This window comes from Crocodylus siamensis, chromosome 14, assembly GCF_052110815.1.
Source record: "Crocodylus siamensis isolate JL-2025a chromosome 14, ASM5211081v1, whole genome shotgun sequence".
NCBI lineage: Eukaryota > Metazoa > Chordata > Crocodylia > Crocodylidae > Crocodylus > Crocodylus siamensis.
Window position 1 is genome coordinate 28216001 of NC_143408.1, and position 13778 is coordinate 28229778.

At 64.8% G+C, this 13778-nt stretch overlaps 1 protein-coding gene across 8 annotated transcripts; it reads right to left on the bottom strand.

Moving 5' to 3' along the window:
• Positions 1-3680: 3680 nt before the first annotated feature.
• Positions 3681-6768, bottom strand: FXYD2 (FXYD domain containing ion transport regulator 2). Of its 8 annotated transcripts, none has more exons than XR_016439202.1 (6): positions 6613-6753; positions 5114-5152; positions 4742-4816; positions 4371-4407; positions 4198-4276; positions 3681-3895 (listed from the first exon to the last, which is right to left on the bottom strand). XR_016439202.1 is itself a non-coding variant. In XM_090027984.1 (6 exons), exons 1-5 carry the CDS (start codon positions 6698-6700, stop codon positions 4252-4254), a joined length of 264 nt encoding a protein of 87 aa, XP_089884110.1. In that variant the 5' UTR covers positions 6701-6757; the 3' UTR covers positions 3681-3895; positions 4246-4251. The 8 variants fall into 8 exon arrangements, 6 of the variants coding, with proteins under 6 accessions (XP_089884110.1, XP_089884111.1, XP_089884112.1 ...); XR_016439201.1 differs by having other exon boundaries at positions 3681-3865; positions 6613-6752; XM_090027984.1 differs by having other exon boundaries at positions 4246-4276; positions 6613-6757.
• Positions 6769-13778: the final 7010 nt, after the last annotated feature.

The following is a 13778-nucleotide window of genomic DNA, read 5'->3' on the forward strand; positions in this document are numbered from 1 at the left end:
AGGCGAGGGACACGGGGCTGGCAGGCGGACGGAGGCTGCAGCGAGGGGATGGGGGGCAGGCTGCTGAGACAGCAGGCAGCCCGGACCGGGCCGGGGGATGCCGGCTTCCCCGCCGGATCTTGGCTTCGGGGCCGTTGCTGCCCGAAAGGGGCGTCCTGACAATAGCGAGTTGCGCAGAACGGCCTCGTCCTCCCGGTGTCTCCCACAGACCTGATCCAGGCGTCCCCAGCCCCACTGCCCCCACCTCGGCCGCGGGGCAGCTGAGCCCGCTGTCACCGCCAGGCCTGCCGGGGCGGCGCGGCGCGGCATCGCGGGCGCTGGGCAGATGGCTTCTCCTGGGGGGGTGGGGATTAATATTTTTTTCCAAGAATAAAAAAGCTCTTATTAATCTAAGGGGGCTGTGGGGGCAGGGTGGACACAGGCATCCACCAGTCGTGGGCAGCCAGGCCAGGGCCGCGGGGCCAAGACCCCAGAGGTCAGGGTGGGTTCAGCAGCAAAACCGTGAATCAGCGTGAGCCCGGCTGGGCTTGGCCGCGGCAGGGCAGGCGCTGGGGACCAAGCAGGCACTGCTCCTGCCTGGGTCTCCCTGCCAGCTGCCTCCGCGCGGGCGCCGCGGCAGGGACGCAGCGCTCGCGTGCGGACACGGCCCCGGGCGGGAGGTGGTGGAGGGGGTCTCATGGCTGCATCCGCATCTGGGCCGGCTGGCCCCCCTCCTCTAGCACTGTCAGGGCCAGGCGTGCGTGTCCGTACGCGCAGGCGTGTGTGAGCAGAGCAGAATAATGCTATTAATGCCATCTGGTGCCCAGACAGAGATCCCCCTGCTTAGGAGATCCAGCCGTGACTGCTAATCTGTTCACTTCACGTCCCGGGGCCTGGGGAAGGGGCTGCCCCAGCTCTGGGACCCTCCCAGGCTGCACCCCATCCGGAGTTTTACCATCAGATCTGTCCCCACACCCCATCGGGGGTGCGGGGTCCACATACACCGCCGGCCGCCATCCGCAGGTGGCCCAAAGTGACTAGCAGTCACCACCATGTAACTTGAGGACATCAAATAGTCCTGGGCTGCAGCCCAGCCCGGCGCATGCCCCCTCCTCTGCTGCTTCTTTAAAAGGACACTTGGGGCAGGGAAATGGGGGCCCTGGGGAGCTTACGGGAGACAGGACCTTATTCTTTGACCTTAAAGCCAATCCAGAGCAGGCTTTGAGATCTCCTCGCCAGCAGCCCCAGCCCTGGCACTGTGCCCCCAGCTCCACCCCCAGCACTGCCCGGCTCACAGGATTTGCCTCCCTCCAGCTGGGGATGCTCCAGATGTACCGTGGAGCTCCCCATGGAGCATCTCCTCCCCTGTGGCCTGTGCTAGGTGCGCTGCCCCGGCCCGGCCCAGGCGGGGCCCACAGCCACACCCCCATGTCCGCAGCGATCGTGCTGCGGGGGGAGAGGGGACGACGCTCCGCCATGACTGCGGTGTCCCAGCGCCGCGTGCTCCAGCGCTGCACGTCCTCCACGTGTCACGACCCCTCCATCATGAGCACATCATTGCCTCCGTTCCCTGAGGAGGGCCAGGCTCTCGCCACGCTCTACCGTGGAAGCCACGTGGGAAGAAGTCCTGGGGAGAAGCCACCCCAGCCCTAGGAGCAGCGCAGGGGACGGACCGTTGTGCCACCCGAGTTTGGAGCTGGAGACAAACTGAGGGCCAGGGTGGGCAAGCGCTGTCTGGGCTGGACTTGCAAACAGAGCCGAGGCTGAGCCCGAGCAGGGAGAACGTGTCGTGTTGGGCCCCAGGTCGAGTCCCATCAGACCCGGCAGCGACGAGGGATGGTCCTGTGAAGCCACGATGCAAGCTTAGCGCACCCTGCGCCGCCCTGCATGGGTCCTACTCACACCGTCCACCCCCCTGCAGCACACGTGCACATGCACACGCATATGCACACACACGTGAAGCCCTGGGGCAGGTCGGAGCCATCAGTGCCAGAGGGGCTGGGCCACGAGGAGCCCGGGTGGAGCCCAGGGGTGTCCAGGCTCTGGTGACCCTGCAGCATGGGTCTCGCTGGGGAGGTAGCCGGAGAGGACAGGAGCAGGGAGCTCCAGCAGCCCCGGCAGGGAGAGGCAGCCTCCTTCCCTGCCCGTCACCTCATTCAGGCCACATCTGAGCAGCCTGACGCAAGGTTTGCTTGGCTCAACAGGGCCCTGCCTCCCCTCCCCTTTCCATTGCTACGAATGCACCGTGGACAGGCCCCCGCATTGCCACTGCAGCCCCAGACCACCCTCTCGCCTCCGTGCAATTGCAAGCAGTGGAGCCACATGCCTCCGAGTCCGACTGCAATGGAGAGACGTTCAGTATGTGACAGAGGGCAAGGGGGTGGACAACACGCTGCCTGGGAAAGCACCAGCACGGCCAGCACTACAGACCAGCACCTAATGGCCGCCGAGACGGGGCCAGGGCACCTGGGCCGAGGGGCAGGGGAGATGCGCACACCTGCGCCTGCCTCAGCCGGCACGAAGTGAGGACGTGGAGCTTTGCTCCCCTCATCTGGTGACTCGGTGCTTGAGCACCAGGTGCATGCAGTGGGTCTTTATTAAAGAGATTATTCTCCACGCACCTGCCCCTTCTCTGGGCCATTAACAAGCACCTTTGATTATTAAGGTGGGAACAGCTGTTCTGTGGCGCAGGGTCCATCCTGTCCTGTCTCACTCTCACGCTATGAGCTGGGCTTAGAGTAGAAAGTCACTCACGGCGGGGACAGCTGAACCCCAATGACACCTGTATCCAGTGGCATACTGAACAGCGAGCCCAGAAACACGTCTGGGGCTCCTGAGCTCCGTGGAAGCCCTCACACCTCTGCAGAAGCCACCCAGCAGCAGCCCCATCAGAAGGGGCGTGCGGATGGTTGGACTTGCAGCTCCTGGCACTGCCCGCGGGGCAGGGTGGGCAGCTGCGTGGAGCAACGCACCAGCCCCAGCTGGACACGAGATGGCAGCACTGGCACGTCTGTCCTGGGCCCGGGCCAGCGGACAAGGTGAACCGGCCTCAGCGCCCTGCACCAGGGCTCCTGCTTCCTGGAGCTCAGCCCACCCGCTCCAAGTGCCCTGGGCCCCGGCTCGCCATGGGCCCTCCTGGGCACCTCCGTGCTGGTACTGAACGCAGGCGAGCCCGCGCCAAGCCCTCACGCCCAGACAGCGATTGCTAGAGGCTGCGCAGGTCCATCTCGGCACGTGCTTAGTTTGGATCCAGTGGTGGCTGGGACGCATCCTCATGCCCACAGCATCACGGAGGGGCCAGGAGCTCCTCCCGGCACTCCTGCCTGCTTGCCAGTGGCCCCCCATCCTCCTCCCCTGCAGCCACTGCATGGGACCCCTGCCTGGCCCGTTCTGACCCCACGGGGAGGGGAGTAGCTGACCCGGGGCTGCCCCGACAAGGGCTGCACAGGGAAGTGGTAGGTTTTCTTAAAGAAACCCTGGCGTGTCCCGCTTGGGTCAGAGGGCAGTCACTGGGGAGGTGGGGGGTCACAGCTGACGTCCCGGCTGTAGCGGAGCCTGGGAAAGCTGCACTAATCATTCCCTGAGGAACCCAGTGGTGCCCTTGCAGATGTCAGCCGCGTGTATTTGGCAGGAGACAGACCTACCCAGACCCAGCCCGGGCACAACGCCACACCGGAGGAACAGTCCCCATGCACACGGGCTTTAGCCGTCTCAGGCAGGAGCTTTATTGAGGCATGGAGGTGCTCAGCTGACCTACAGCAGGAAACCACGAGCGTGCGCTGAGGAGGCAGGGGCTGGTGTGTGCGGCACAGCGGCGTGGGGGGGCACGGTGCCCGGTGAGGATGCGGTGCAGGAAGCCTCCTTCCGGACCGCCGGGCAGCTCCGGCTGCAGAGACAGCAGTGGGAAGGGGAGCAGCTGCAAGGAGGGTGCCCGTTCAGAGCTGCGCCTGCCGGTGCACTCGGAGCTCGCTGCACCCCAGGGCCGCGCGGGACCCACGCTGGCGCTTGGCTTTGTGAATGCAAAACCAAGGACCCCGAGCCCAGCTCCTGGGGCTCCTCTCCACAGGGTGCTTAGCCCAGCCCCTAGGCCTTCCCTCTCCTTTCCACCCCTCTCGTGGCCAGGTCCTGCCCCGGCGAGCCACCAGCACCCACGCAAGCCCTTCCTGCTGGGAGGACCATCCGCTAACCCCGCACAGCGCACCCGGCATGGCTGCCCACCTGGCGCCAGCGTGCCCCGCAGCCCAGGGCCGGCCCTCCATCAGGTACCTGCAGCTACAGGTCATCGCTGTCGCCTTGTCTGAGGAAAGGGGCAGGAAGGAAGAAAGCAGCGTTAGACACCGGTTCCCGGCATGGGGCAGGGAGGGGTCGGGGCGATTGCAAAGACAACCAACCTGCTTTTCTTCTTGCCTCCGCAGCGGAAGCGCCGGCCTGGAAACAAGGGGAGAGATCAGGGCTCTGCAACCGCCCTCCACTCCACGGCCTCCTGCAGCCCCCGGGGCAGGGGCCCTCCCGGCTGGGCTCTGCCCCCCAGCGCAAGGAGCCATGGGTGGCCTCTGCCGCCAGGCCCAGGGGCTCCACGGCCGGGCCTGGCTGGTCATTCAGCCGAGTGCCCAGCAGGGTACGGCCCCTGGGGACAGCCCCGCAGCCCCTCACTGCTCCTCCCTTCGGGGGGCTGGGGCTTGGGGCGATGGGGCAGGTGTGCCGTGAAGGGCCCTGCAGAGCCCCCGCCTCGCCCCCGCCCGTCACACCCGGCAGCGCTTACTGAGGATGATGAGGAGCCCGACCAGGAACGCCACCACGGCGAAGATCAGCCCCCCGTTCCGGACCGTGTCGTAGTCTCGGGGGAGAGAGGCTCGTTACAGCCTGGCAGGGGCAGCCAGGGCACGGGTAGGAGCTGGTCGCCCCGGGGCGGGGGCTGCCCTGGCACCCCGCACACTCCCCATGGGCTCAGCCCAGAGAAGCAGGAGGGAGCGGGGCCAGTCCTGGGCAAGCTGTGCCCCAGTCCCCCCGTGCCCTGGGGACCACCCGTGCTCCCCGCCGCCTGCCCTGCCAGGGACCCCTTGCCTCGGGCACGGACCCAGCACACGAGGGCGAGAGCCGTGGGGCTAGGCCGGGGCCGTCCGCGGAGGCTTACCATAGGTGAACCGCGCGGTCTCCTGCTCGGGGACGGCTTCTGGAAGGAGAGGGCAACGCTCAGGGTGAGGCCAGCGAGGCCCCGCGGCCGAGCCCCCAACTCGTAGCGGGGCCGGTACCCGGCTCAGGCCCCCGGCCGAGGCATGGGGCAGCCCCTGCCCAGCAGAAGGATCCCCCGCCACGGGCGGTGCGGGAAGGGCCCCGTTCCCTGGCCTGGCTGGGGCGCTCACAGCCCCGAGCGCAGCTAACACGGCTCACGGGCCCGCGGGAGCCCGAAATGAAATGCCCACCGGTCTGGAGCGTCTTATCCATTGGCACTACACGGGCACGATGGGAACGGCCTGCAGCCAGGGCTCGGCGAGGGAACAAGCCGGCAGCAAAGGCACAGCGAGTGCGTCACGGGCTGCGTGACCAGGACACCCCGGGGAGCACTGGGCTTTCCAGGGAGCCCCTGCAGACTCCAGCTATTTTTTGCACGCTGCTTTCCACCACGAGGCAGCTGGAGCTGCCGGGCCCTGGGACCGGCGGGGCGGGGCGGGGCGGGGGGCTCCCACGTTTAGATTTCCGAGCTGGATGTGGACGCCCTGGGGCCCCAGTCGCAGGCGCTGTGACGAGCACGTCCTGCAGCGGGGTGCCGCAGTGCGACGGCTCAGCTCCGGCCTGGCTCGCGGCGCCGGGCTTGGCCCAGGGGGCGCGCGGCAGGATCGCGATGGCAGCTCGGCCCCTGCCCTCACCTGCCCCCGTCCCGCCCACTGCACACGGCCGGCTTGGGGCTGCAATGAGGCGGGGAGGGTGGGAGAGACGGGGGAGTCTGAACAAGGCAGGGCAGGGCGCAGGTCTGAGGAGCTCCCCTTGCCTCAGGGCAGGGCTAAGACGTGGCCCTGCCTCCCTACGGGCTCAGGACTGAACCCCCCGTGGGGAGCCTGCGCCGGCTGCAGGCAGAGAGCGGCTGCATGTCGCGCCCGCCGCAGCCCAGGCTCCGTGCAATGCAGCTGGCACCGCCGTGGGCCTGGCCCCTCGCTGCAGGCTGCAGGGGAGGGGGCTGGGGACCCCCCTGCCGAGGTCTCCGTGTGGCTGGGTCCCTCCCGGAGCCCTACACGTCTGCTCGATGCCACCTCGGCCTGACTGCGGGGGCCCGTGCTGGGAACAACGGGGGAAACCACCCACCCTGGCCCCTTTGCAACAGTGCAGACCCTCTGCGGGGAGAGCTCCAGGCGGCTCAGCTCTCCCCGACTGCCCAGCACCGAGCCCCCGAGTCCGGCTGCACCAGAGAATGGAGGAAGCGCCTTGGCGAGCAACAAGGTGCCAATGTCCGTCCACCCGCGTGAGCGAGCCCAGAGCCCTCCATCTGTGCCGCTCCCGGAGACCCCTGACATCCAGTGCCCAGGACAGGAGTGACCCGTGTGCTGCCCCTGCGGCCTGGGGCTCCCGCGTGAGCCTGCCCAGCCAGCTCGACCTTGCCCCCCAGACGAGCCTGACCCCTGGGCACCGAGCCCCTACCATCAGCCATGGTGCCAGCGCCGTGTCCAGCGGGAGTCTGAGTCTGGGCACACGATGGGAAAACACCTTCGCGGGGTGCACGCACCATTAAACATTAACGGCCAGGGTAATGTTTACCCAGTCACAAGGCGAGGCGCACGGCCCAACCGGGCCACGCAGAGGAAGGGCCCCCGGCCTCGGAGCCTGCTCTGGACTCGCACCCGCCCCGCCGGAGGGAGGGAGAAGGAGCAGCGAGCGAGGGGCACCGCGCACCGCCCCAGCCAGCACGCGGGGGGGCCGCGGTGCTGACCCCGGCCAACCTACGTGCCTCGCAGGTGCGCGCCAAGCAGCCCGGCCATGATAGAGCGGGGAAACTGAGGCTCAGAGCAGTGAAGGGACTGGCCGAAGGCTGCCAGGGAGTCAGGGGCAGGGGTGCCGGGGGGGTCCTGGCTCCAGTCCTTCACTCAGACCACGAGCACAAGTCTCCTATTCCCGGAGAAGAGCTAGCAACGTTAGAGACGGGGGCAGAAGGGACAGCTGGGGCTTCAGACCACCCGGGGGGTCACCTGCTCCAACCCCGGTCCCCGGGGGGGCACCGGGGGCACAGCTCTGCTCCCCGTGCTGGACCGCGGTGCCCGAGTGCAGACAGCCCCCGAGGTGCGGGCCGAGCGTGGATCGGCTGTCGCACCCCTCGAGCCGCTCTGCCAGTCGGTGACCAGCGGGCCACGCGCCCGTGGTCATGGGACACAACCAGCCCGGGGAGCTCCCTCCCCCCGGGATGCAGCCACGCAGGCCCCTGCATGCACGGACAGACAGACAGACGAACTGCCCACGCCTGCTCTGCAAGCCTGATTGCACCGACTGGCAGCTCCGGGGTCTGGGACTGTCCTGGCCCTGAGGAGCTGGTGGTGGTGGGTGCCAGGACCCTCAGCCCTAGGCTGCAATGCTCTCCTCTGGGGCCTGTCTCAGGTCACCTGCACCATGGTACCAGGGCTGCTCCTCTGCACCCAACCCACACAGGCAGAGCCCCTGCAGCTCCCGGCCTCTGACGCCCACATTTGCAAACCATCCCTACCCCAGATGACCAGGCCTCCCTTTTCTCCTCTCTTCTCCTTCCCCAGGGGCAGCTGCTGGGCACCACAGGGGACGCAGCTCACGTGCCCATGTTCTGACCACACGGACACAGCCATGCACCACGGGTGGTTTGCACCTGGCACCTATGTGCCTGCAAGCACCCGACAGAGCCTGGCTGGCGCTCAGCACCGCCGCTCGCTGCAGAACGCAGCAATGGAGGCGCCGTCGGCTCCCCCGGGGCCCCCGGCCCAGCACAAAGCACATTTGCTGCTGGACCCACCGCCCCAAGGGCCGCACCACTCGCACTAGCCCTGCAGGGAGTAACGTGACCAGGGCCCAGCTCCCTCCTCCCCGGTGGTGTCAAACAGTGTTACAAAGGCAGTGAGCGGACCCGGGCGCAGAGCCAGGCGTCCTGGCTCCCGGGCCTGTGCTCCAGCTACCAGGAAGTGTCCCACGCAGCTTGTGCCAAGCCAAAACGTGCCAGCATCTTTGTGCTGCAGCTGTCACCGGAATAGGATCTGCAGGCAGCCCAGTGTCCTTCGCACCGTGCCATCAGCATCACCGTCTCCACCACGGCAAGCGGACACAGCCCACTCGCTCACCCGGCGCGGGCCAGCAGAATACCTGGCCCAAGGCAGCTCCGACCTCACCTGTGGTTGTGCCAGGAGGCCAGTCTCTGGCATTTGTCCCACCTGTGGCACGTCCCACCGCGGGACCAGCGTGTCCCAAATGCCCTTTCATAGATTTCATAGACATTAGGGCTGGAAGGGACCTCGGGAGATCGAGTCCAGCCCCCCGCCCAAAGGGCAGGAAGTCAGCTGGGGTCATAGGATCCCAGCAAGATAAGCATCCAATTTACTCTTGAAGGTGTTCAATGTAGGTGTACAGTTTGCCACCTCTGCTGGCAGACTGTACCAGACCCTGGGGGCTCGGACAGGAAAGAAATTCTTCCTTATGTCCAGCCTGAAACGGTCTTGCAGGAGTTTGTGACCGTTCGACCTCGTCATCCCTTGGGGCGCTCTGGTGAACAGACGTTCCCCCAGATCCTGGTGGTCACCCCTGAGAAACTTGTAGGTGGCCATCAGATCACCCCTGAGCCTGCGCTTTTCCAGGCTAAAGAGTCCCGTGGCTCTCAGCCTGTCGTCGTAAGATCTGTTTTCCTGACCTCTGATCATGCGCGTGGCTCTCCTCTGGACTCTCTCGAGCTTCTCCACGTCCTTTTTGAATTGTGGAGCCCAAAACTGGACGCAGTACTCCCGCTGCGGCCTCACCAAGGCCGAGTACAGGGGGAGAATGACGTCCCGGGATTTGCTCGAGAAGCATCTATGGATGCAAGCCGGCGTTTTGGTCGCTTTACTAGCCGCAGCATCGCATTGCAGGCTCATGTTCATCTTGTGGTCAGTGATGACCCCCAAGTCTTTTTCTTCTGTAGTGCTATCCAACGTAGCGCTGCCAAGCCTATAAGGGTGCTGCAGGTTTTTCCTCCCAAGGGGAGAACCTTGCATTTATCGGTGTTAAACACCATCAGGTTCTCGTCCGCCCATTTGCTGAGCTTGTCCAGGTCAGCCTGGATCACCCGCCTATCTTCTGGCGGGGATGCTTTGCCCCAAAGTTTGGTGTCATCGGCGAACTTGGCCAGTCCACTCCTGACTCCAATGTCCACATCGTTAATGAAGATGTTGAACAGGATGGGTCCCAGGACAGAGCCTTGAGGGACCCCACTGGTTACAGGGCACCATGATGAGTGACTGCCATCAATCACAACCCTCTGGGTCCGACCACGAAGCCAATTTCCCAGCCAGCGGATCGTGGTGGAGCCAAGGCCACAACCGGCCAGTTTGGCCAAGAGGTGATCATGGGATACCAGATCAAAAGCTTTTTTGAAGTCAAGATATATGACATCAATCTCTTCTCCCTCGTCCAGGTGATCGGTCACCTGGCTGTAGAAGGAAATGAGATTGGTCGAACAAGACCTACCTGCAACAAACCCGTGCTGGCTGTCCCTTAGGATGTTAGCCTGGGCCAGTCCCTCAAGGATGGCCTCCTTAATAAACTTTTCTAAGATCTTCCCCAGGATAGAAGTCAGGCTAATGGGCCTGTAGTTAGCCGGATCCACTCTCCTCCCTTTCTTGAAGATCGGCACCTCATTGGCCTTCTTCCAGTCTTCGGGCACTACACCAGAGTGCCAGGAGCTCTCGAAGACCCGTGCCAGGCGCCGGGCTATGACGCTCGCCAGCTCCTTGAGTGCCCTGGGGTGCAGATCGTCAGGGCCGGCTGACTTGAAGGTATCCAGCTTCTCAAGGTGTTCCTTCACGAGGTCAGCATTGATGGAGGGTAGGGGATCCCCATCACCCGGATCTCCCTGTCCCATAGCAGGCATGGGCGTCCCGTGTCACTGATGAAAGACTGACGCAAAGTACCCATTTAATAGGTTGGCTTTTTCCTGGGCGTCAGTTGTCAGTTGCCCCATCTGGTTTAGCAGGGGTCCAACGTTGCCCTTGCTTTTCCTCCGGCTCCCCACATATCTGAAAAAGGACTTTTTGTTGTCCTTGATGCCTGAAGCTAGTTGGAGTTCAGTTGCAGCCTTGGCTTTCCTGGCTTGCTCCCTGCAGGACCGGACCAGTGCGGAGTAATCCTCCTTGAAGGTGAATCCCGTCCTCCATCCTTTGTAGGCTTTCCTTTTTAGCCACAGGAGGTCCGCTAGGTCTCTGGAGAGCCAGGGGGGCTGCTGTGCCTTCTTGCTGCCTTTCCTCCATGTTGGGATAGATTTAGCTTGTGCATTGAGGATCGCTTCCTTGAGAAGCAACCGCTCTTCTTGAACTCCCATCTCTCTGGGGTCATGGTCCCTGAGGGCCAGACCGACTAGCCTCTTGAGCTTGTCAAAGTCGGCTTTTCTGAAGTCAAGGACTTCTGTGTTGCTGACTGATTTGCCAGCTTTCCGGCGGATGGTGAAGGTGATCAGCTCGTGGTCGCTGTCACCCAACTTCCCATCGATCACTAGGTTGCCGATTAGGTCGTCCCCCGTAGCCAGTACCAGGTCAAGCAGCGCTTTGCCTCTCGTTGGCCCACAGACTTCTTGAGTCAGGTAGAGGTCATCCACGCACGAGAGAAAGCTTTGCGCCCGCTCAGATTTAGCTGAGTGATCTTCCCACGAGATGTCCGGGTAGTTGAAGTCACCCATGACAACCAAGGTCCTGGAGCAAGCGGCCTCAGTCAGTTCCCGGGCGAACTCCTGGTCAAGCTCAGGACTTTGGGTGGGAGGTCTGTAGTAGACTCCCACCGTTGTGTCCCCTGTGCCGTATTCCCCACAGATTTTAACCCAGAGGGTCTCCAGTTGTCCGCCCTGGTCACCAATATCAGCTTGCAGGGACATGTAGCTTTCCTTCACATAGAGAGCTACACCCCCGCCCCTTTTGTCAACACGATCCCTCCTGTACAGGGTATAGCCCTCTATCCCCGTGGTCCAGTCATGGGTGGAGTCCCACCAGGTCTCCGTTATCCCAATGACATTGTATTTCTTTGCACTGAGCAGGAGGACGAGCTCGTCCTGCTTGTTGCCCAGGCTCCTGGCATTAGTGTACAGGCAGGCAAGTGTGCCCCTGGGGGCTCTTGCCTTGCCCACAGATTGTGCCAGGGCTGGGGCAGGGGTGGGCTCTCTTAAGTGCCCCTTTAAGTGCCTTGGTCTGCTGGCTCTGCAAGGGTTGCTCAGCGGGCCAGCAGTGGCGGTAGTCCCCCCATCCCCCAGCGGGCTTAGTTTAAAGCCCGGTGGAGCAGGTCAGCCAGCCTGGCTGAGAAGAGCCTCCTCCCCGGGGGCAGAGGTGGAGGCCATCTCTTCCCAGCAGCTCGCTGCCTCTCTCGCCAAAGAGCGGGCTGTGGTCATGGAAGCCAAAGCCTTCCCGATGACACCAGCGCCACAGTCTTTGGTTCACCGCGTGGATCCTCCTCTCCCTCCTCAGCCCATGGCCCGAGACTGGGAGGATCGAGGAAAACACCACCTGAGCTCCCAGACCCCTAAGCCCCGCTCCCAACTCCCTGTAGCGCCTCATGACCTGGCTGGGGGTGCTCCGAGCCGTGTCATTGGTGCCCACGTGAATAAGGAGCGTGGGGTAGTGGTCTGTGGGCCGGAGGAGCTGCGGGAACCTCTCCGCAGTGTCTCGGATGCAGGCCCCCGGGAAGCAGCAGACTGCCCGGGCTAAGGGGTCGGGGCGGCAGGTTGCCCCTCGGTGCCCGCAGGATGGGGTCTCCCACAACAAACACCCTTCGCTTTGTCCTGGGGAGAGCGGGGCCAGTAGCTGCGGTTGAGCCTGGGCTGCCTGCGGGAGCCGGCGACTGCGTGGGCTCTGCCGGGGCTGCAAGAGGTGCGAACCTGTTGCTACGCTCCGGCGGGGCAGGGGCCTTGGTGCGGCGGGCCTGGGGCCCTTGACCACCTTGGTCCATGCCCGTGACTGGGCAGAGCGGGAGGTCCCAGAGTCCTCCTTAGCCATGGAGGGAGATGGAGCTCTCCCCTGCGGCTCCCGGGGGAGAAGGGCCTGGCAGGAGGAGTCTGTCTCCTGCTCGCAGTCCCTGATGGCACGCAGTCTCTGGACTGTGGCCTGGAGCTCCTCCAGCTGGCGCGCCAGAGACCCCAGGAGGGAGCAGACCCCGCACGGGGAGGGGGCCATGCTCCCGGGCCCCAGAGCCTGAAAAAGGGACAGGCAGCCCCCGCAGCCAAGAGCCAGGGGCTGCGTCCGCGTGGAGCCCGGGACCACGGGCCCCGTCTGGGCGGCCGTCTCTGAGGTGCCCGGTGGGGGGGCCGCAGAGCCCGAGGGGACCCTTGGGGTGCGGCGCGTGCCCATCCGTGTCATGCCTCTGGTAGGCTGGCTACGGCTGGGGCTGACTACTCTGGGGGGGGTCGCAGGCAGGGTCTCGTGCCCTCCCGCGCCCTCCCCTGCGCGAACTCGGCACTAACTCGAGCGCCTGTTTACGCGGCCTGTTCGCGCGGCTCCCTGGGGGCTGGGCCAAGTAGGAGCCTTGGCGGGGGCACAGCGGGCTTCACCCGCGCGTCTCTCGCCGCTCCAGAGCCTGCCTGAGTGTGGCTGCCCTGATGCCTGCCATGTGCTGTTCACGGGGGGCAGGTATCTGGGGGTCCCGTGCCAGGTCCCCGGGTCCCAGGCAGGCCACAGCAGGAGCGAGCAGAGTAACTCATGGCCACTGGACTCCCCCTCCTCGCACGGCGCACGCGAGCGAAGCTGTCGCCGAGTCCTGCTGTTCTCATCTGAAAGGAGGCTTAAAAGCAGCCTCTGTGTTGTAGGGACGTGTGCCCCAAAGGGGCTGTTTCCTTAAGTGTTTCCGAGACAGCAGGAGCAACGAGGTGTAAAAACCGAGCTGCCTTTGCAGGTAAAAGCAGACCCTGCAGCGATACCGCTTGATCCTTCCTGCCTCGGTGGTGGCCCCTCGGCTCGGGAGAGCCATTAAGCAGAAGGGAGGTACTGAGGTTTCTAGGGGAAGGTAAGGGCAAACCAGGCTGGGAGGGGAGGGAGCGGCGCTGCCAGGGAGAGGATGGGAGCCAGGCTCCGTGAAACTCCCGGGGCCGGCACGCGGCACGCAGGCAGCGCTGCAGGAAGCACAGCCTCCGTCCACGGCCCACCCGAGCCCTCTGCACCTTTCCAGCCAGGACAGCCCTCGAGGATCAGCCCACAGCTTTATCCCAAACCCTCCCCGCAGGGGCGGGGGCCTGCCTGGGGCCTGGCTTGCTGGAGCCAGGGAAGCACTTCTGCCCCCTCCCCTGCCTGTTGCTTGCATGGGCCTGCCCAGATGTCAGCGGTGCCCAGAGGCTGTTTGTGCCACGCACGGGCTTCGGGCTTTGCAGGAATTAGGTCACAACCGCCCCTCGGCCTCGATTCCCGTCCCGGCTGTGCCGTGCTCGGCCGATGGGGAACCCGAAGTGCCCGTCTGCAGGGACCCCCGCATTAAAAGGCAAGACTGGTGCCCGGTGAAGACAGCAGGGTGACGCGCACAAGGCTTTGCGGTGCACAGCAGCTCGAGGCCGACCTGCCGAGGCATTTCGGCAGCCTCAGTCCAAATGATTCAGACTGGAGCGGAAAGACCTCGCTCTGCTCATGGGAACGACGCAC

Coding starts and splice junctions, on each gene's coding strand:
- FXYD2 (XM_090027981.1), bottom strand. Junction 4,408..5,113: donor GACCGCGCGGTTCACCTATG/GTAAGCCTCCGC, acceptor CCTTGTTTCCAG/GCCGGCGCTTCCGCTGCGGA. Junction 3,896..4,197: donor GCGGGGCACGCTGGCGCCAG/GTGGGCAGCCAT, acceptor CCCTCCTTGCAG/CTGCTCCCCTTCCCACTGCT.